The 22,649-nt window shown below is 47.8% G+C and overlaps 2 protein-coding genes and 1 long non-coding RNA gene across 12 annotated transcripts; 2 read left to right on the top strand and 1 right to left on the bottom strand.

The window, feature by feature from the left end:
- Positions 1-3,715: 3,715 nt before the first annotated feature.
- On the top strand, positions 3,716-10,820 carry LOC122365456 (wee1-like protein kinase). Of its 2 annotated transcripts, none has more exons than XM_043336660.1 (8): positions 3,716-3,993; positions 5,998-6,395; positions 6,929-7,184; positions 7,532-7,771; positions 8,026-8,250; positions 8,522-8,715; positions 9,097-9,350; positions 9,732-10,820. In XM_043336660.1, exons 2-8 carry the CDS (start codon positions 6,020-6,022, stop codon positions 9,981-9,983), a joined length of 1,797 nt encoding a protein of 598 aa, XP_043192595.1. In that variant the 5' UTR covers positions 3,716-3,993; positions 5,998-6,019; the 3' UTR covers positions 9,984-10,820. The 2 variants fall into 2 exon arrangements, with proteins under 2 accessions (XP_043192595.1, XP_043192603.1); XM_043336668.1 differs by having other exon boundaries at positions 3,753-3,993; positions 5,998-6,353.
- On the bottom strand, positions 10,768-17,980 carry LOC122365461 (histidine triad nucleotide-binding protein 1-like). 9 transcript variants are annotated; one of them, XM_043336672.1, is made up of 5 exons: positions 17,555-17,616; positions 13,480-13,564; positions 12,496-12,765; positions 11,372-11,444; positions 10,768-10,964 (listed from the first exon to the last, which is right to left on the bottom strand). In XM_043336672.1, the coding sequence occupies exons 2-5, from the start codon at positions 13,558-13,560 to the stop codon at positions 10,873-10,875; spliced, it is 516 nt and encodes a 171-aa protein (XP_043192607.1). In that variant the 5' UTR covers positions 13,561-13,564; positions 17,555-17,616; the 3' UTR covers positions 10,768-10,872. The 9 variants fall into 9 exon arrangements, with proteins under 9 accessions (XP_043192607.1, XP_043192675.1, XP_043192682.1 ...); XM_043336740.1 differs by lacking the exon at positions 17,555-17,616 and adding an exon at positions 16,969-17,098; XM_043336747.1 differs by lacking the exon at positions 13,480-13,564 and having other exon boundaries at positions 17,555-17,980.
- Positions 17,981-19,912: 1,932 nt separating this feature from the next.
- LOC122365494 lies at positions 19,913-21,667 on the top strand. Its single transcript, XR_006253762.1, has 3 exons — positions 19,913-20,094; positions 20,445-20,814; positions 21,622-21,667. It is a non-coding gene; the product is annotated as an uncharacterized LOC122365494 (long non-coding RNA).
- Positions 21,668-22,649: the final 982 nt, after the last annotated feature.

Below are 22,649 nucleotides of genomic sequence, written 5' to 3' on the forward strand. Positions count from 1 at the left end.
TTGTGGTCCACAGTGCATCACTTTACACTTTTGGGGGTTGAATTCAAGAAGCCATTGTTCAGTCCATTGCGAGAGTCTATCTAGGTCTGCCTGAAGTTGTTCTGAGTCCTCTGAATTTCTGACCTTGCGATAAATCTTCATGTCATCTGCAAACAGTTTTGCGTCGCACTGGACCAATGTGGGCAATTCGTTGACATATATCACAAACAGGATGGGTCCCAATACTGAGCCCTGCGGAACTCCGCTGGTCACAGCCTCTTCTCTAGATTCTTGGTCATGAACTACTACCTTCTGAGTCCTGTCCTGAAGAAAGTTTGTGATCCATTGAAGCACTCCTGCTTTGACACCATAGGCAGCCAGCTTCTTAACAAGTCTTCGGTGGGGCACAGAATCAAAGGCCTTTTTAAAGTCACAATAGATGATGTCCAGTCCACTGCTGCTGTCCAGTATGTGTGTCCAATCCTCCAGAGCCTCTAGAAGATTGGTCAAACATGATTTTCTGGGTACAAAGCCATGCTGTTCTTTGCAGATGAGATCTTTCTCTAATAGATGGTTGAGCAGGTGCCTTTTGATAATTCTTTCCATGACCTTACATGCATGACTAGTCAGACTCACAGGCCTGTAGTTACTTGCCAGTTTTTTGGAGCCTCCCTTGAAGAGTGGTACCACTGCTGCTCTCTTCCAAGCTGTTGGTAGCTGTCCGCTTGTCATGGACTTTTGGAATATCTGCATGAGTGGGTATGCTAGCTCAGGTGCACAGTTTTTCAAGAGAAAGGGGGAAACATCATCCGGTCCTGATGCCTTGTCTTCAGTCAACGTTTGAAGTTCATGGAGTACTTCCTGAAAAGTAATGTTAATATCCTCGAGTGATTCTCCTTCTTCCACCTGACTTTCAAAAGCTGGCAAAACACCGCCTTGTTCTTTTACAAAAACTGAGCAAAAGAATGTTTGTAGTTCATCTGCAATCTCTTTCTTTGTTGCTATCACAGTGCCATCAGGTTTGACTAGTTCCATCACTTTGTCTCTTGTTTTGCTTTGCAGTCTTACATATTTGGCTATCTTCTTTGGCATTATCTTAGCTGACCTTGCCAGCTCTTCCTCATACAACCTTCTTGTCTGCCGGATGTGACTCGTGGTCTCGTTTCTGATCCTGGTAAACTTCTTCAGATTCTCTGCTGTTTGTTCTTTTCTGTACTGCTTGTAGGCTTTATATTTACGCTTCACTTGCTTATCTAGTGCTTTATTCCACCACGGTGGTGACAGTTTTGTTTTTCTTCTGCCTTTGAATAGAGGAACATACTTCTTTCTGCAATCGTGTAACTTATCAACAAAGAATGTCCATGCTGCTTCAACATCCATGTTTTCTATCACATCCCACTGCACCTGTGCTAGCTCATGACGGATAGAATCATAGTTACCAGCTCTGTAATTGTATCTGAGTTGTTCCTTGGCCTCCCTGTTTTCAGAGTGTATTCTGTAGTCCCATATTATCACACAGTGATCACTTTTTCCTATTGGAGCTTCATATTTGACTTCCTCAACATTGTTTTCCTGATTAGTGAGGATGAGGTCCAGGGTAGAGGGGGCTGTACCTGCTCTGTGCCTGGTGCTGGATTTCACATGCTGGGTTAAGTAACAGTCTTGTACTATGTTGTAAAACTGAGTGGCATCAGAGTTTGGTGGTCCTGAAATTGCACCAGTGTCCCAATCAATTTCTCTGTAATTAAAGTCTCCCATAACCAGGTAGTCTGTAGCACTAATTGTTTTCATTTTCTCTAGCAACTTCAGCAGTTCTTGATTATTTTCCCGATCACTGTTTGGTGGTCTGTAGCAGATGCCCACCACTATTGTGTTCCCAGGCCTTGTGTGAATTCTACACCATGCTGCTTCTTCAAAGTTTGAATTGTTCAAAATATCACACTCGCTGACCCTTAAATGATCTGCCACAAGAAGTAGAACACCTCCACCTTTACAACCATCAGGTCGGGACTTACTGGCTGCTACTTGATAGCCTTGAATGTGAATCTCATCCTTCTGCCACACTTCTGTCAGTCCTATAATGTCTGGCTTATGAATGTCCACCCTGTTCACAAACTCTTCCATCTTGTTTCCTAAGCTATTGACATTAGAGTAGAAGCATGACAAAACTTTGTTGAGAGTCACACTACTGTTCTCTTGGGACCACCTTGTTCTGAAAGATCCTGTGTGTCTCCTTGCCTTTTCTTTTGAGTTCGTCCCTCAGTTCTTTTTGCTTTGATCTTTCTTCTGGCGACAGATCCTTGGTGATGTACCTGTTCTTGAACCCTACATCTGTTAGTCTGAACCTCTTTTTGTACAGGTCCTCTAGTTGCTCTTTGTCTTTAAGTTTCACCAAAAGCAATCTCGGTTTGTCGGATGAAGTGTCTCTTCTGCCAAGACGGACCACGTCTAGCAAATCTATATGAGTGTCGTTGCCTCGCAGGGCCCTAGACATCTCTTGGATCCTTTCCTTGTCATATTCCTTCCTTACCTCTGTCTCGCTTGACTCTGACTCTGGCAGGTTGTGAATGATCAGGTTCATGTCCCTTTTCTCGTTGCTCGTTTGAACAGCTTTCTTTATCGTGTCCGAGCTCTGTAGGATAACCTTTTTCTGTTCGCTTAGTTTTTCTACTACTTTCTTCTCCATTTCATTTATTTTTTTCTCGATCCCTTTCTCTACAGTTTTCTCATCCTTGTCTTTGCCAATTGCTTCTATGACATTCTTTTCTACCTGCTCTACTCTAGAGATCACTTGTTGCAGTGAAACCGAGACCTTGAATTTCATTCTGCATGTTTCGCACACCCAGAAGAGGTCGTGTAGGTCGATGGCTTTAAAAGCCTCAACACTTAGGCCCTGACAGCTCGGGTGGAACCAGTCATTACAGCCTTCGCATTCTATAGAATCTTGTTTCTTCCCGATAGTTTTGCCACATGGTTTCCCAGTACTTCCTCTGCACTGGAATGCCTTACCTTTCTTTGATTTCTTTTTGCTTTGCACAGTCACAAACCCCTCCTCAGCACTTTCATTCCCGCCACTTTCATGTTCGCTTTCCTGGCCTTGAGACAATTGTGACGCAGGGGTCTCACGCGATGCAAGACCCTTTACCATTTTATGTCAGTTTCAAAAATGTTCTGACACTTGAAAACTTGCATGAACAAATTTCAATGCTAAGCTAGGCCTCCAAAAGTGGGAATAAAAGGAAAAAGCAGTTATTTGACGTTTTATGATTCTTTCTAGCACTTTACACACGACCGAACTTAAACTTACTGGTCTATAATTGCTCACTACAGTTTTGTTTCCACCTTTGAAGATTGGAATGACATTCGCACACTTCCAATCATCAGGAATTTCACCTGATTCTATGACTCTTTAAAGATAATGTAAAGTGGAACAGATAATTCTCTTGCTCCTTCTTTTAAGACCCTAGTGCTAATATTATCTGGACCACTTGTCTTATTTGCTTTAAGATTACACAAAGTTTTAGTTATGTCATCCTCAGACAGGTAAATAGTTGTAAGTTTAGGGTGTGTTGTCGATTTAGGTACAAGTACCCATCTTTGGTTCATTTTCATCAAAATATTGATGAAATTTTTGTAAAACTCTTTTATTTCGAACCACAAAACAAATAATATGGCCAAAAATATTACTTATTGGAACTAAATCACAATTAAAATGGTGAAAAATCCAAAATTGAATGTACAAGTACAAGTACTTTGAGTGACACTAATTCAATCATTTCCCGAGCGCCATAATTGTCGCGAAGTAACGCATTGTCCGTCTGGGATTTGTAAAGATTGTTTGTGTGTTGTGGTCATTCCGTTGAATTTTTAAAGGAGTTGGGTGTGGACTAGCATAGTTTTTAAATTTTGACGCCTAGCTCACCTCTAGCAAATAAGTTTTAAAATACATGTAAGGTGCTTGGGCTCAAGTCGTGTTTTTGTATGGGTTATGGTCAAGGACGTCATTTTTACAAGGCAAGTATAAGTCCTATTTTTTCTCTTTTTTTTTCCTTATTTCATAGAGAGTAACATCTAATAGTTTGAAGCGCATTTATTCTAGAAAATTTACATTGTAAATTATGCATAAATGGCATGTCGATTCCTCTGAAATTTGTAATTTCAGTCGGGGAAACTATGGTAAAATCTGCTATTTTTAGCAGTCTGCTATTTTTAGCAGAAATCTGCTAAAAATGGGTTCGCATGTGACGTCATCGTACCCAAATATAGCAGATTTGGGTACGGCCCCATACAAAAGCAGATCTGCACCCTAATTGAAGCAAATGTGCATCAAATGCCTGGCAGATTCATGATGAGAATAGTGCTGAGAGTGATCTCTGCTATTTTTGTTCAGATCCGACTATTTTCAAATTCATTATTTGAAAATAGTCGGATCTGAACAAAAATATCAGAGGACATTCTCACCACTATTCTAATCATGAATCTGCCATGCATTTGATGCGCATTTGCTTCAATTAGGGTGCAGATCTGCTTTTGTAGGGGGCCGTACCCAAATCTGCTATATTTGGGTACGATGACGTCACATGCGTACCCATTTTTAGCAGATTTCTGCTAAAAATAGCAGACTGCTAAAAATAGCAGATTTTACCATAGTTTCCCCGACTGATTTTGATTTTGTGAAGTACCTACCTATACATCTGATACGCAAGCTAATGATGTAGCGGCACACACTACACACACTCAAGGTACATTACTTAATTTAACATTTTGACCTCATTTAATTGGCTTGGACCTACTAGATTGTTTGACCTCTCTAAAATAAGTATTATTAGACCCATAACAACAAACCGCACTAAAACATGTACCAATTTGGTAGTTTGATTTCAAAGGCTGTTGGGCCTGGTTGGTGCCTGGTGGAGCAATTGTCATTGAGTATTGTATCTGCTCAACCAGGAATGTGGCAATACCATTCCAGTGTACATTCATGTGTGTATGATATTGGTGTTTTTCAAATGAACTGAATGACCAGCTCCTGGCCATTCTAGCATACTATGAATATTATTTATGTTTTGAATCTGTATCTTGTATTAAAGAAAGTTTCATTGATTTATTGATTGATTGAAATGTCATTTAGGTGCTCTTTTAATTAGAATCCTGCATTTTCAGGTAAAAAAGTTGGCACTCAAATTTCACCAAAGTGCTGTACTTAATCTCTAATTATAATCTCTTCAATATAATTGGTGTTTTTCTGGACATGTCAGGTTATGAACCTGCCTATTGATTGTATTGAAATTCTGATGGCAAAATGTTACTATCCCTATCTGTAGGCTAATTGTAGTTATCCCTATCTGTAGGCTTAAATCATATTGTTGTTTTGCTTTGTTGTTTAAGATATTTTCATGTTTCCTTAACCACTCCTGATTTTTAAAACACTTTGAAACCTGTCTGAAATGCTAGTCCTGTGACCATATGGCAAAGCCTCACCACTTTGATCAGCTACACTGCACAGCATTTTTCAGATTTCAGAATAAGTGATTTTGTTTATTACTGTTGATCTACATTGCTCCTTGGGATAATTAGATATTGCCCATTGGTGTTAAATGGTTTCCTTTTGACACAATTTAGGTATTCACTATTTCATTAACTTATCCTTGAACCACATTTCCTCTGGCTCTGTTTCCTAGCTGAATTTGTATCTAAGTTAAAAATTAATGCATGAATACCTCACTGTTTCAGTAAAGCAATGCACAGAGAAGCCTCCTCCCCCCCCCCTTGTAAGTGTAGCTTGGTTTGGCCACTTATATAGCTATATGCACTTTTTACAGACTGATCTGATTAATTGCCATATGTAGTTGCCTGAAATGTCTCACTCAACAGGCTCTTAAAAGGCCCTTTTTATTCATTTTACATACTCACACAGTGCCTGTGACAAAGCATCACTTACAAGTCCTAAACTATAAAGGTTTTGGTGAAACATTCCATTATTTGATCTACATTTTACACTTTGTCTACCTTTCACAGTTGACATCACAGTAGAAGCAGAATGAGCTCTATTGCACAGAAGATTGATTTCACAATGCTGAGTGACGACGAGCCGGAGACCTGCGAGCTCTCCATCAACAGCATGTCGTCGGACGAGCTGTTGCCGGCGGTGGACGGCGTGTCGCCGCCGCCGGCAGCGCGCCTCTTCCACCCGCCGTCGATGACGTCGAGCCCGCGCCGGCCGCTGTCGCGGCTGCCGGCGCCGCTCTGCCGCGACGGGCCGCACCACCCGCTGTCGGCCGGCCAGACGCCGGCGGCGCCCAAGCCGACCAGCCGGCTGGCGCGCGACCGGCTCAGCTCCACCTCGCCCTCGCCGCCGTACAAACGGATCAAGGGTGAGCCGCCGCACTACACGCGCGTCGGCCAGCGATTCGAGGGTGAGCTGCGGTGTGTGTCTGGGTGCTTGCTCGTCTGTCGGTCCGTCTGTCCGCGATCTCTGCTCAACTCTGAGGTCTCTGGTCGTCCGGTCTCGTCTTCGGTGGACGTGGTGGATGGTGTATCTCTCATTGGAGGAACTACTGGGGATGTGGTAGTGTTCTGGATTTTTCTACTCTGTTGGCAATGGTGATAGTAATTCTGTGTTAGTGCTTTCCAATGACGAATACCTTTGCATGATGGTTAGCATTTTACCTTATGTTTGCTTAGGAGTTATGAATGCATGATTTGCTGTTTGCTTTATCTTTCTAACCTCCATATTCTCATTCGACACTAACATTTGCTATTCATGGTTTTTAAGTGTTTGTTCAACATTACAGTAGAGTATTTTATGCTACGAAGCAGTGCTGTCACTTTCTTGTTTATCTTTGGCAGTTTTTTAGCATCATTAAGACAGGAAACTGATCATTTCCACTGGCCCGTCGTTCCGCCCATATAGGCGCCCGTCTGACCCCGCCCCGTTCCGCGGCCGCAGGTCTGCACCTGGGTGACGTGCCAACCACACCGCGCACGCTGCTCGAGGACTGCATGATGCCGCCGCAGGCGCCGCGCGACCTCAACGCTAACAGCCTGCTGCGCTCGCGCCCCGACATGCGCAAGGTGCTGGCGCGCACCCGACCGGGCCGCGACCGCGACCGCGCCGCCGCCGTCAACGTGAACCCGTTCACACCCAAGAACCGGGCGGCGAGCGAGCGCAAACGGCACCGGGACAGCGTCAGCGGCGCCGATGGGTACGTGCTGCTTGGGGAGAGGGAGGTGCTGTGATGAAGGAGATACGTGTTTGAGTTGGTGGATACTCTAGACTTACTGCTATAATGGTTTGAGTGAAAGATTGGTCGAAGTGGTAGGTGGGAGGATGATGCAAATTTCGCTGAACTTTTAATGTTGAGTTTAACGTAGGTAACGTTTTGACGATGTTCGAAAATCGAACATTCTATCCTCGCCCTCTCGTGGTTAGGACATGTCGTGTTTCGTCGTTACCTTCGTCTCGGTTTTTCTTGTCAGTCGGCGTCGCTCTGATGCTGGCCCTGCACCACCGCCCTTACTAACGTCGTTCCCCGTTCCGCTCATCTTCCAGCTCGCTGCTGTCGGTGTCGACCGACTGTTCGATGGACGAGGGCGAGCCCGAGGAGCCGGTGCCCGCCAAGCGGCTGGCGCTCAGCGACGCCAACGTCTCGCGGCTCGACCACGAGTTCGTGCTGCAGGAGGAGGTGGGCTGCGGACAGTTCGGACAGGTGTTCCGCTGCACCAACCGGCTCGACGGCTGCACGTACGCCATCAAACGCAGCCGAAAACCGGTGGCCGGCAGCTCGCACGAGTGAGTACACGCCGCTAACCTGAGTGGCGATGGGGCGTTGGACTCGGGTGGGTAGTTGGTGATAGCGTCTGCTTTCCGCCGGGTGTTGTAAGATTTTCTAGTGTTTTTGTACCATTGTCTGATGTGAAAACTTATTTGTTCATCGTAGTGCCACCCATTTTGTAGGTGATATACGTCATCCATACGCCCATACTTGCGGACCGGCCCCGTGCCACCACCGTCTAACTCTCCACCCATTCCCCGTTCCTTTACAGACGCAGCGCGCTGAACGAAGTCTACGCGCACGCCGTGCTGGGCAAGCACCAGTACATCGTGCGCTACTACTCGGCCTGGGCCGAGAACAACCACATGCTGATCCAGAACGAGTTCTGCACGCGCGGCAGCCTGGCCGCGCTGCTGGAGAAACACCGCGCTGCCGGAACACTGCTGCCCGAGGCGCAAATCAAACGTATGATCCTGCACGTGGCGCGAGGACTCCGGTGAGTTGGCTGCCTCAGGCAGTGGAATATCTTTCAAATATTTCTGCTAAGAGCATCGTCATTCTGTTCATGCTGTTATCTGTTTACTGTGTAAGTCACTGTTGGATCTTTGTTGGATCAGTGTTGTAAATCATTCATCCGACCATCACGATTTCGACCTCATCCCTGACGCAATGGAAAGTCAGATGTCACGGCCACGGGACATTAAGCAATGCCCTGACGATACCTTATGAGACCACCGCTAACAGATCTCTGACCTGCCTCCCTCCAGGTACATCCACTCGATGCACCTGTGTCACTTGGACCTGAAGCCGGGCAACATCTTCCTGACGGACAACGAGCTGTACAGCGGCGAGCGTCGCGCCGGCTCGCGGCTGGCCGAGGACGACGCGAGCGTGGTCAGCTCCGACGACGGCTTCGACGAGGACCTAGCCGAGGAAGACGACGAGATCATCTATAAAATCGGTCAGTTCAGACTTCAGAGATCGCTGTGGGATTGCTGCTCGGTGTCTTGTTAGCCGTCAGTTGAGTTGAATCTTGTCTATCGGGCTCAGTCCGATGATTGCCAGCAGTCGGAACAAAATGTTATGACCTCTGCAGCCCAAAGCGTTCCCAAACTAAATTGCCATCATTATTGGTCATATTCTTTCGAACTTCTTTCGGAGATTTGTTAAATTTCATGTAATGCAGCCTGCTAGCTGCTCACATATTACCATAGCTATATGAGGAAGCACAGTCTTGTTCTCAATTGTTTGTTAAGCTGTATTCCTTTAGGGTTATAGAGACTTTCCGTCATGCCTAGTCGCCTGCGACCGTTCCTCGCTGACGGGTGACCGTTACCGGCAGGCGACTTTGGCCACGTGACCTCCCAGGAGGAGCGTCAGGTGGAGGAGGGCGACTGCCGCTACATGCCGCGAGAGATCCTGGTCGAGGACTACGAGTGTCTGGCCAAGGCGGACATGTTCGCGCTGGGCCTGACGGCGCTCGAGTGCGCCTGCGGCCAGCCGCTGCCCAAAAACGGCGAGCCGTGGCAGGCGCTGCGGGACGGCATCGTACCGCCGCTGCCCGGCTTCTCCGAGGACCTGCGGCGACTCATCCAGGTAAGTTGGTCGTTTCACGGCTGGATGGAAGGGAGGGTGTGTTTGGAAGTGGTTCGATGTTAAGTAGTCGACAAAGTTGTTACGGTGTCTAATGGGGATGGTACTTTGGGCATTGTTGATTGTGATGCCTTCTTGCTTCATTTGCTGAAATGGTTCATGTACTAAGGTTCAATGTGATGCTAGGGGGAACGGTTTACTGTCCTTTGTTGAATATCTCCAGTGTAGGTACTAGCACACGTTGATCGTTTCACGACAGGATGTTTCCTTCTGACGTGCCAGCTAAGTCATAGCCTGCCTGTTGTCAAATGCTCGTGTTCGTGTTTGACCGATGCTGTGCTGGCTGTTGCCGTCCCTCTGACCGCTCCGCCGTCTCTGTTTCAGCTGCTGATCGACCCTGACCGGGCGCGGCGTCCGACGGCCGCCGAGCTGCTGGTCCACCCGTGCCTGCAGCCGGCCAGCTGCCGCAGCCGCGCCCAGCTGCGCAGACAGCTCAACGCCGAGCGGCTGGAGAACCAGCTGCTGCGCTCGCAGCTGGCCGACCTGAGCAGCACGCACTGCTCACCGGAGCGGGGCGGCGGCGGCCGGCGTGCCATCGGCCGCGGCACGCCCCGCAGTCGGAGCACCACCTTCTGACTGGACCGGGCGCGTCAGCGGCACCGCCGGGCCTAGCTCGCTGGTGCGGTGGGGTCGGCAGATCGCTCCGTCTACAGACTGCTGATGTGAGAGCGGGACAAGGTGTGCGCGAGTGTGTGGCTGAGGATCCTTCCCGGTTCTGTCTCGTGTTTCAGTGTGCGCCTGCTGCGCTGTGCGCGCGTCTGTGAGTGTTGCAGTGTCTCCGTTTGCTGTCCGCCGTGACGCTCCTCTGTCGGTCCGCGGCAGCGCCGCACACCCCCTCCGCCCGTCCCAGTATACGGCAGCCTTTTTGTACTCGCCGGGCGGCGGGCGGATTTTAACCTCGGCCAGGTGCCGATTTTACCGCTGTTATGAGGGGACCACTTTTCTGCCGGTCGGCCGGCCGGCCCTTTTTACTGTAGACGCGCGCGGCTCTCGGCCGGTCTCGCGGCACTGGGAGGGACGCACTCCCAGTCAGGGTATTGTCTTTCAGCATGCCGTTTACCAGGACCAGACGCACGCGCGCGAACGCGACCGGTTGTGAACTCTCGTCCCCGGGTCTGTCGGGCGCCGCCCGTACGTGTGTACATATATCTATATATTATATAGTACGTGTAGTGCGCAGTGCCGCCCCGGCGGCGGCTGGGCCGCGGCTTGTCTAGTTTTCTGATCCTTTTCGCGGCGCGAATGTGTCGAGTGAGCGTGTAATCATGATTGTGCCGGCGCCGCGTCCGCCGGCGTGTGCCTTGAGCGTGGCTGTGACCGCCCGCGGGACGAAGAAGAAACGAACCAAGAGCCGAGACAGTTGGTATTTTATTCGTCTTTATTGAACGTTTCCAATAAAGAATGAGAGCAGTACAGCTGAGCGGAGAGTGCTGGCGGCGGGGGTCGATATCACTGGAGGGAGACGTTAGCCGGGCGGCCAGCCCATCTGCCGGCCGCCCATAACGTGCAGGTGCAGGTGGAACACCGACTGAGCTCCATCGGGGCCGTTGTTGATCACTGGAACACACAGGGAGCGCGCATCGGTCAGTCGGACGGGCACTGCGGGAGACGGGCACAGCGGGTTACATTCGAAAACGGGACACTGGGTCGGCTTGTACACACTTGTATTGACACGTATCATGCGAGAGGTGGAGGAAGATTTCGTTGCAATGCGCTGGACGAAGCTCAAAAGAGATTCGGTGAAGAGTGATTCGGGCAGGTTATTAGCACAAAGAATCCAAGGAGCTCGTCGCTGCCCCCCCCCCCCAAAAAAAAACGTGAATGGGGACGAGTGAGTGAATGACAAACGCCATTCATTGCATTTTGGACAGACGCGCTGACTGCGTTATGGAATTCGGTAAGGTAGGTGATATAGCCTCATTTGAGTTCCGCACATCGAAGTTCACAGTGCATCGTACACTAACCGAGCCGATAGCCGTTGTCGAGTTTCTCCTGCGCTGCCGTCTTCTTGGCGACAAGCATCATATGACCGAGAAGCTGTGGAGGTCATATCGCATCAGAAGCCGAATCAACCCTACACATTCCATAAATATACGACACAAAACATATAGAAGAACGGGTAGAGGAGCTAACAATAACTGGTGAGTCGTATGCCGCTCGGGAGTAGTAACAATCGGTATGCGGTGTCTGGTACAGCTTCGTCCGGCGCATGGCGGGTGACGCCGCGCTGCTTTATGACAAACATCCACCAGAGAAGGGTTGGTGACTGTATATCACTGCCCCCCCCCCCCCCCCCCACACACACACTGAGACACACCACAGCAGCCGGCGCCACCCTGGAGTGGGTCTGATCTGATCCACGTGTGGAGCACCGCTCCGCTAGAGGGTAACGGACATATTACATCCTCGTCCCGCCCCCTGCTCGGCTGTGACAAATATCCACGAAATATCTGAGGGACAGCAAATACCACTCAACCTGACCTCCAATTTCAAACCCTGATCATCTTCCGTGCTAATAAAGAAATAACATAGCAATGTCAATCAACCAGTCTCATCCCATTGTTATACCATTGTATCGTGCCAAATACCAACCACTATGTCCCGGATTCCATAATGCAGGGTAAAGGCCAAGATTACTTTACTAATAGGTGAAGGCTAGCAAACATCCTCCGTATCAGTGTACACTGTACTGTGTAGCCCCCTCCCCATGCTGCACTCAGTCACAACTATGTACAGAGCACGGTCGAGCACGTCCGCTGTGCAGGATGCACGGCGCACCCAACGAACCAAAGAGCCGGGCTGTGACGTTTAATACGCTGAACCAACCAACACAGCGACGAAAACATGCACCACATATGCGGAGCGGGCCGCTTTCAGGATCTTACCCGACTCGCCGTCCGGAGTTCACGTTCGTAATCACGTACGGAAGACCATAGTCTTAGCCCTTTATTTTTTTTTTGCCTTTTTCACTCCCCCACACCTCCTCTGCCATCTCAGAGCTCTTTCCCTCCCCCCACTACCTCACAGCTCCCCCTGCCATCTAAGGGCTCTTTTACTCCCCACACCCCCTCTCCCTCCCCAGCCTCACCTGCTGGTCAGCCTCCTCTGCGTCCGAGAGGGAGCTGAGCCGCTTCTTGGGGATGACTAGGAAGTGGGTGGGCGCCTGCGGACTGACGTCGCGAAACGCTAGACACTGGTCGTCCTCGTAGATGATGTCGGCCGGGATCGACTTGTCGATGATCTTGTCGAAGATGGTGGGGCCGGGCGCCGGTTTGGCGGCACGTGCCTTCTCCACCTCGTCACTCATGGCTCGCCGCGGCGGGAGGAGCGGTGCCGACGGCAGGCAGCGGTCGGCGGCCTGAGGGGGATGGGCACGGGGGGTCACCGGTCGGTGGCCTGTGGGGACGGGTACAGGGGGTCGCCGGTCGGAGGCCTGTGGCCTGTGGGGGCGGACGCGAGAGGTCACCGATCCGCAGTCTGTGGGGGACGAGAACGGGTCACTGGTTGGTGGCAGCCGGCGACTGGGCGAGGAGGGGAGAGCACGGGGAGGGGGGCAGACAACTGTGTCATACGTACGAGAAAGGTGCACACTTGCTCAATGGTAAGATACCCATCCGTGCGCAGGACGTCAAACGTTTGCATACCGATTACACGTGTGCCTAACCCGGAGCATACAAGGTCGCTCAGTGTTCACGATCAAGATGCTTCTCTAACAATATGTACTTCGCATTAGATCGCTTCCATTTCATGACGTTCGCAACTCTTTCTGTTTGCTATTATTGTCACTTGCTCACGCCTCAGCTGCCGCCACAACTGACGTGGTGTAATTTCACGGGGCATATACAGCGCGGCGTTTAACGACGACACATCCACGAAACCAGACCGCATAAACAACTAACAAGAGCATACCCGAGCGTTGACAAAAACGCAGCCATAGCTGTTCCCAGGCCAATTTGTTAGTACAGCGGGCTCCAGATATCTACTACTAGGCGGCGGTTATAACTTATACCCCATGTGTCGTGCACAGCACATACGCCCGAAAGATGCCTACAAAGTAGTTCGGATCACGTACCAACAGAGCAGGCCGTCTAATGCTCGCCGATCTCGTTATCCAACTCGCGGAAGATAAATGCAATACCAGCCTTGGAAGCATCGCTCTGAAACACAACGATACCATGCCTTCCATCAAAGGTTGACGAATCGTTTGGCTTACGGTTGCATACCTATGAATGAATGGCTATTGAACAATACTGTTTACCTAACTAATTCAACTAAAATATCCGTGTTCGGGAAAGCGGTCTTCATGATCCCAGATTGTGCTAATTGTACCCAGCTATAAACGGACGTTTGAAAACGTTCGATATGTATCCAAAAAGGAACATCATATGCGTTTATGGATGCAATTAAAGTCTAACAAACTATGCCGTCGATAGCACGTAGCTGTAGGTTACCAGCGAAGAGCGGACTACTGAACCTATAGCCACTTTTCACCAAAACATGTCAGGACATTTCACGGTTGGGTGGGTTTCACGCTACGTCTCGTTCGCAGGCATTGATTGGCATTCAAATCAGACAATAACTAGCAAAACACGAGATAAACAGGTGATGCTTCACTATTTCGAGCGGCCCATCGCCTTCTTGGTCATTCGTTGCATAAATTCACGAAAAAAATGTTGAAAGAATACGTTTATTTGATACTTGAGTTTGATATGATGCACACAGCTAAAAACACGAGGTTACAGATGCCTATTGCGCTACACATTAGCGCAGCTAGGGTCTTGAGCTCAGCTAAGTCTTAATGTACTACGTCTAACTACTAACCCCACAAGTCTAAAAAAAAAAAAACGAAATAAGCAAAGCAGGCCGATGTAGTGCGGCTGGCAAGACGCTTCAAATTCAGGCTACAGAACGCACAGAGCCAAAGTATGTGGTTATCGTGAAACGAAACTCCGCGGAAAACACATAAGCATGACCAGTAAGCACAGCACGCAAAGGTACGAATCAAGATCGTGGCAAATACAGCCCAATTGAAAGAAATTTAACATGCATAGTCGAGGTTTACACCATAGATGAGCCCGACATCGATTCTAAGCACGCATTTTCGGGAGCTAGCCAAATATAAGTTCGTTAATTTGATGCCAGGTCACACTAAGATATGCTCCAGTGTATCTATCAATTGAAATAACCACTTATACTCTGCAGCTCTGATCCTGGATCCGCCACTGAACACACGAAGGAAAAGTGCAAATCATGCTAAACATGCCTAAACATTCGCCAAGCAAAAAGCATCAGAACCTTTACGAGCAGGCGACAAATGATTCAGCCTTGTACATTATTCGCCATTTGTTACAGTGTACTTTGGTACTTGGTAGGCAGCCCTCGAACACCATGACATCCGCTATACAGGGTAGGGCGTTATTTATTACACTATGGTAGGGCACAGCACTCTAAATTAGCCTCTGCACAGTCCACGGAACAAGGCACACCACTCGAGATATGGGAGCGGGGGGGGGGGGGGGGCTGATAGCGGTCGGTCGACACGCTCCGTGCCCTCGCCGGCGGCTGGGTGGCAAACATCCGGCCTGCGACGAACACCACAAAACAGTGAACTCTGGCCCAGGGGCGGAGAGACATCCAGCTTCGTAAAAATGTCACTGTTGGAGTTCTGTTGGATACGAGACATGGAAGTGCACGGATTATTTTGCACTGGATATCCAGAAAGTCAATTTTCGAATAATTAAGTCATTAATTAGACTGTTTGTTCTTGATTGATGTCGCCCCTTTTACATCGCCACTGATATTTCTCCCCCGATGCCCCAGCCTCAACCCCGCGTCCGACTGGGACAGCTCAGTGCAGCTGCACGGGGATCAGCAGGCAGATCATGTCCTTCTTCTCCGCGTCCAGGATCTCCCACTTGACCAGCGCCGAGACGGCCGGGAAGATCCTCTTGATGGCGATGGCCTGCGAGTAGTGCTGCGCCGAGCCCTTGGCCACCGGGCACGTCATGCCGCCAGCCGTGCAGGCGTTGTCGTCGGGCAGCTCGAACGGCACAAAGATGGGCACGCCGGAGACCTTGCCGTGCACGGAGGCGGTGGCCGACTTGCTCTCCTCGCCGGCCGTGAAGGTGATGTTGAGGGTGGCCGTCCGGCCGCGCACCAGCACGCACTTGGGCCCGTTGCCGCAGGGCGTGATGCTGACGTCGCTGATGGTGGCGCCCTTGGAGCCGCAGTCGGTGTAGTGGATGGCCAGGGAGGCCGGCACCAGGACCGCCACCAGCACCGCCGCCATCGCCACGCGCGCCGCCGCCATCTCGCAGTCCGGGGGTATCGGGGCAGTGACTGGACAGCTGTCTGGAACAACCGAGGAGTGACTGGCCGGCGGCCCTCTCGGAGCATGCGGTGCGGAGCGCGCGTCGGGTGACAGGTGCATGCCGATGCCACTCCTCAATATGACATCACCTTTTTCCGACAGACAATCTTTACTGATACACGACCACACGGGCACAGACTGATGACATATGCCGGACGGCGGACAGCGTGACTATTAAACAAAATAAATTTAGTCTGAACCTTTCAAATGGAAGGATTCACAAGGACAGAACCCCCGCTAAGCCAAGCTTGTTGCGTTGACCCTGCACTCTACCCTCTGATAGCGCAATTCCGGATCTATGACAGAATTTGGAGTCCAAAGTTTAACGAGCGCACATAGCCGGGCAAGGCTGGTCCTCTCACTGACTTCGCCTGGCTACTGCCTGCCACCAACCGCAACCATACTTGTCAGGAGGCTCATAAACGTCAAGCGTCGTCGCGCTTCGAACCCGGACTGATAGCCGGGAGCTCGTGCTCTCACCACGCGGAGTCCAAAACTCTACCGACTGAGCTACGGAAGTCCCGTACCTCCCGTAGTACGGTAGTCCCGTACGGGAATCCCGTTATTGCACGACGACTTTCTGCACAACACCCACAGCTTTACAAGCCATGTTACATAAAACAATAAACATCATAACTACTGCATCTACATTGTTCACATAAATGTCTGCCAACCAAGAGTGTTTGAGGTAAGCAGTAGGTTTGATAAATTGAATTCTAATAAATATTGACATTTTTTAAAAACATTATTATCACTCCATTAAATATTTGTATTTAATTACCATATCTAACTAACAGTAGGTTTATTTATTTGAAACAACTGCAGCTTATATGAAAACAAGTTACATGTGCACATACACTTTTAATCAAAAACAGAGATAAACTTGAATATTCAGTAGAAAACAGTGGTGTGCAAAACTAAGAGAATGATGACTGGTACCAATTCAAATTAGGAAAAGGGTGCAATAAGGCACCAGTGAAATGATGCATAAGTATAAGTATTAAGTAATATAGAAATAAAGATCTATACAGCTACTTTTGAAGCTCTTGAGACTTGAAATCACAACAAATCCTATGTGCTGGAGATAATATTTCAAGCATTTGAATGTGGGTAATAAGATGTTATTACTGGGTGCTCGCACCATAGGGCGTGGACTTATGGATTATGGATGCTTATCTTGTTGCTAACAACCTTCCATGCCCATTCAACCAAGTTAGCCTCTCCCGACCAAGATGCTGCTCTGACCAACCAGGCAATCATCAGCACAAATTATTCCCCTGGTTGCATCCCTTCCCTTCCCTTGCACTGAGTCAAAATATTTAGCCATCAAGTGACAAAAGACTGTCAAAAGACATTACATCCACTGGATGGAGCTTGAGCTGACTAAAGAAGAATAAGTTGAAGGCTGGTACAGGTCATCAACTCTGCTGCTATACTTTGTGCAATCTGGGGGAATATTTATGCCGAACACTCCCATCGGTCATCGGATGATGGGAATTTTCAATCAATTAAATCAATTCTCAATCAAAGTTCAATGAGCAATGAGCATACTCTTGAAATTAAAATAGATCAATCAAAGGCATTATTTGCCTTACCTTGCCAGGTACAGAAATTTAGAAGGCCAAACTTGGCCGTCCTGGTCTCATCGCAATCGAGCTTGAGCTCCGTGCATAAGGACAGACATTGACATAGGATTAGCTTAGATCATTTGTTCACCATTTGAAGGAAAAACTCAAATAGAAATCCAAAGGCTCACTAACCGCACTAACCTACCTACCTTTCACGCAGCCCCGCTGATCCACTCGTCAACCGGCAAGTCAAAGTCGGAAATGAGACAAACAACACTGGCGTCGTCGTAAAAATAATTATAGGGGCTTGAGCCCTGTTCAGAAAATATTGGCTTCAAGGCAACAGCTGCGGACCTCCCTCTGTTGCACGGCAACTTGCTATTTTATTAGCAGGTTGCTACGGTGAAATGTGATTTGTCTCCTACATTTCGGAAAAGAGCTGCTTTTGAACAGGATTGCGCCAAAAAAGTAATTTTTGAATAAATGAATGAATAATGAATGAATGGCAAGGCGATGAATAGTAAATAACCTATTGGAATTGAAATAATTAAATTTCATTCGGAATTGGAAATAGAACGGCATCGAAATGGGAGTGCAGTGAAGCACAGGAGGTTCTCTGAAGGTACACACAAGTTTTTAACTTTCAACAGCAGTGTTGGCTCAGGCTGACGGCTGTTGATAGATATTGCACTTTGACTTGTTGGGTACCTACCAATGGAAGACTACCGAAGTTCGTAAATCAAAATGTTACGACAAGGCCCTAAATTGTCAAGAAATGTTTCGAGTTATGATTGCATTTATATTTCATCGTCTGCATTGTACGTAATACGTACACGTATGAAATCATTTATTCAAAAGTCTTTCGAATTCCGAGCTCAAACTGAAATTGAGTGCTCTGTCAATTTCAGACAATAAAAAATGTCTGAAATGTAAAAGGTCTTCTTGTGCGGTCCTCAGTGTCTGTGCGTGTCGTATCCATAGGAATATTGATATATCTATAGGAATCTTTGTCGTATCTACTTGCGTGTCGTGTCGTGTGATGTCGAAAGTCAAACGTAGGTGTACTTACTACTTACATATTGGTATAGGAAAGGGCTTTGAGTCAAATTACTTTCAGCAAGGATGTGGAGTCTATGGAATTTCGGCGACTCCGACGCCGACTCCCACTCCGACTTCATGCAGAGCAGAACTGTCGACTCCAACTCCGACTCCGACTCCGCAGACCTGGCAGGGCTGCGGAGTCGATGGATTTTCGGTAACTCCGGCCGCGACTCCGGCTCGGGCTTCCAGAATCGACTCTGACTCCGACTCCGGTCAGATCTGTCGACTCCGACAGACTCCGACTCCAATTCCGACTCCGCAGCCCTGCTACTTTGCACTTAGCGATACCTTAGATGTTTTAGCCAATTAAAATTATTTAGTTAGGATAGTAAAAGATTCTTGCCACCGGGGTCATCGATCCCTGCTTCCGACGGATTCAGAATCGAGAAGCTGTGGCTGGTATATACCGTCAAAATAGCCCAAGACTAGGTAAATAAACTGAATATTCGTAGCTGATAGCCTGCGCCCGACCGTGACCGGTGGGCTCCGGCCTCCGAGCCCGATCACCGTCCGTCACCATGAGCCCACTCTGACTCGCATCGTAATTCGTGCCTACCCGGCCCTACCCAAAGTATTTTCTTTCGATACCTATGTATTTACCTACTCCAGAATAATATATTTTTTAGATTCTAGGCTCTGGAACCAGAGGGCAGCTGGCGGATCCACAGCCGTTTATAGGTGGGAATCCGGGGAACCAGAGATGACCCAGAGATCCGGATGACCTTTTCATTCACCAGAAAATATCCATTTCAGTCCCGCCATTCTTGGTACGCTGATGAGAGTAAAAACCTACCCATGGTTTAGTTTTGGGACAGAAGACTTAAGATGCACTGAAAAAACTTACACCTAGAGAGTTATTTTTGGAGTTTTTCCACTCCAGTTTGGCGAATAATCACGCACCAATGGCATATAATGATTATGTTTTGTAGCGTATTCTTACTCTCTGCATTGCATTAAGGGCGTTTTTGAAAGTTATTCTTAAACCTGGTACTATAATCATCTCTTTTGTGTTTTAGCAAGTGGCAATTTTATCTTCTAATTTTATCACGTGTCCTTTTTATTCTTTCGGGTTATAGATTTATATCAGTCTCAAAGAGGCATGGGGTAATTTTAGCTTAGTTCACAGTGATAAACAAGGTCATTGGAATATATTTGTGCTGAACTCCCATTAGATAGTAATAAAATTGACAGCTAGAGTACTTTTATCAAAACTGCATAAAAATAAACCGCTGTGGAGTAATTAGGGTAATTTTTATACTCCATTACGGCTGATAAATTGACGCGACAGAATAAAACCATTCTCATGTAGGTGTAAAAATTACTTCCTTCGTGATAAAACTATCATGTCCGGACAATAATTTTATAACCATGGAGTAATATTATGTGGTAGCATTACTAACATTATTCTTCGGGAGTATTCGGGAGCGTATTTCAAGCAATACTGCATCACTTTCTTGATATTCCTATTCCGTCGTGACATAACTAATCTAAAAGTGATTAATCTATTCGTCCAGCACAGTATTATTCCAAGAATAATATTTTCGGAACGTCTCTTCAGTTCGTGACCATTCGCGACCGCCATTGTGCTCAAGTCGTCAGAACCAAGGCCTTCTGTCAGAGAACCGAGCAAGCGTCCCAGTCCTCGAAGGTAAGCTGAAATTACTGTATACTTTGTGTTTTGTTAGTATGACTTAACAGTAATCCGTAGTATGACCATACAATCCAAGAAATGCGTTGACGTAGATTTGCGGACGAAGATTTCCGCGATGATGAAATTCTGGAAGAGAAATTGTCAAAACAAATTGACAAATTGTTGTTACAAACAAACAAAACAAATTGTTAAAACGGTCATATCCGGACATCTACTTTTTGTTGTTTCTATCCTCCCAATATCACGATAGAAGAAAACACGTTTAATGAACGTAATCTTGTTCAGTGTTCACTGCCTGATAAAGCTGTCCATGAAATAAAAAAAAACGGTTCTTTTCTTTCTCAAAGGTGACTCTGCGGAAGAACAGCTTCCGACAGAAACTTCGGAACAGATTCAAGAACTGTCGAAAGCCACTGAGCATTGAGCAACGCCGTCATCGACACGGAAAGACGAGCCAGGGGCATCGATGTGAAAAAGCGTGCGGCAGCTGAAGAGGGGATGCCGGGGATGTTTCCCAAAACGAAGAAGTCGAAGCTAGACATCCGCACCGAAACCGCCAAGTTCAGTGCCAAGCTAAAGCACACCGATGTCACTCACAAGACATCTGTTCTCAAAGATTCCTTCGAGGTTCGGCGGATATGCCTCACGAGCAACCGAAACCGGAAGACTGGCGAGGAGATGAAGGAGATATTCCCGGATATGTACAGCGAAGCTGCCGTAAGTGTTGCTTTATTCGGTATTTAAAAGTCTTGTCTAATGTTATGTGTGATTGAACTCGAGATTCCTTTACTAACAGGGTAGTTCAGTAGGAAAATTTGACCGCCACGGTGACGTCACAGTGGCTATGCGTAAGCGTGGTGTAGTTAAAATGTCACATTTGACATCTGTGCCTTTTAAGGGTGGATTATCGAGAAACGGGGCTTCAAACATTCATGCCAACGTGTTTTTTTTTATAAACTTCCCAATTATAAGCTCGCCAGTTGACCCAGATGATCACCATCTTCCTATGTATTATGAATGCGTGGGAACTTTTTTCCCGCCAGCGCGGCAGCGTGATGTAACGGTAAAGGAATTTTGAAACTCGTTAACGGGGGATGGTTGAACTGAACTAACTATATAATTAGTGGCACCATTTTATATCCGAGCTATCAGGGAACAACATTGGATGGGAAAACATCTGGAAAATTTGTATAATCTTTAACCCACTCCCTCTGGTTTTTCTACCGCCTGCTGGGAAGTCACCCCCCCCCCCCTCCCATCTAACTTGGCGGGTCCTAAGCAGCGTAACCGTAACGAAACGCTCAAGGCGGAGTTGGGAATCTTGTCACAAACCATGACGAAAGCATTCCAGTCATTTTTATCAGGTAAAAGATCACCAGAGGTTGACACTTGACGTGGCGCGCTTTCAAACTTTTTGTGAGCTGGAGTAACTTACCTGACCTGACCTTCCACAATGATATAATGTTCACTTGATGTTGCTTGATGTTAATTCCATTCATTAATGTGATTTTGCGATGTTTCCAGGTGTGGACTGACTTGGGAATGATCATGGGGCTCGAGGAGGACGTGATTACAGCGTTACCGCTGGCGTCTCGCTGGTTTCCCCAGATTCTCACGAAAATTTCCCTATTTTAAAAATCATTTCCCTAGATGCGGTTTTTTTCATGGAATTTGACGTACTTTCTCTCATTTTAACCATTCGTGTTATAGTCGCTGCGTCCGAAAACTGCAATTGACTACATTCTGTAACGTTAACGTAAGAGATTCTAATGAAATTGCTGGCATATAGCAAATTACTGTATGTGGTATAATATCCCTCGCCCGTATTGGTGTTTTTCCAGCCGCGAACGTATAAGGGGGGGGGGGTCCGTTGGACCCCCCCCCCTTGCCGTTTTGCCCCTGATCGAGCTAGAGCTTCGCGGAAAAAACGAGCGTGTTGCCCGTGACGAGAGGAAGCCGATGATACCTAATTTTAAGGTCCTAGGTCATTGGTTGACCTTGCAGGTCAGGTCAATGACCCAAAAGTCGGGAAAATCGGGACCTGTTAGAACGTCGTAAAGTGTGGCTGCTGTGAGGTTTTTCGGGGCGCTGATCACGAATATCATGTTAGCTTTGATCACAGATGATGTCTTTATGCATTAAGTCCAGGTCGGGTCAGGTCAGGTCAGGTCAACCAGTAGGGGTCCTGCCGGGTATTCCTAGTATGTGTCAACCGCCTCTGACAGCTTCGTAACATGTTACGAAGGTACCAAAACTACTTCGTAAACGTTCATATGACTGCTAAATTCGAATTCAGCTCCAAAAACTGGCCTAGAAACATGTAAAACTCGAAAAAGTGAACCGAGGTCACCAAAGGTCAATGACCTGACCTGACCTTCAGGTGACCTTGACACCCACCCTAATGCATGGGGGCAACATCATATCACATGTTTGAACGCTTGAAACCATGAAAAGACTGCAAACGCGCGGCTAATGCGAGCCGACATACGCCGAATCGCGATTCCGGCCAAACATGGTCTCGAAAAGTAGGTCACAGGTCAAAGGTCATTGGG

Source organism: Amphibalanus amphitrite, unplaced genomic scaffold (assembly GCF_019059575.1).
Source record: "Amphibalanus amphitrite isolate SeventyFive unplaced genomic scaffold, NRLGWU_Aamphi_draft 000028F_arrow, whole genome shotgun sequence".
NCBI lineage: Eukaryota > Metazoa > Arthropoda > Thecostraca > Balanomorpha > Balanidae > Amphibalanus > Amphibalanus amphitrite.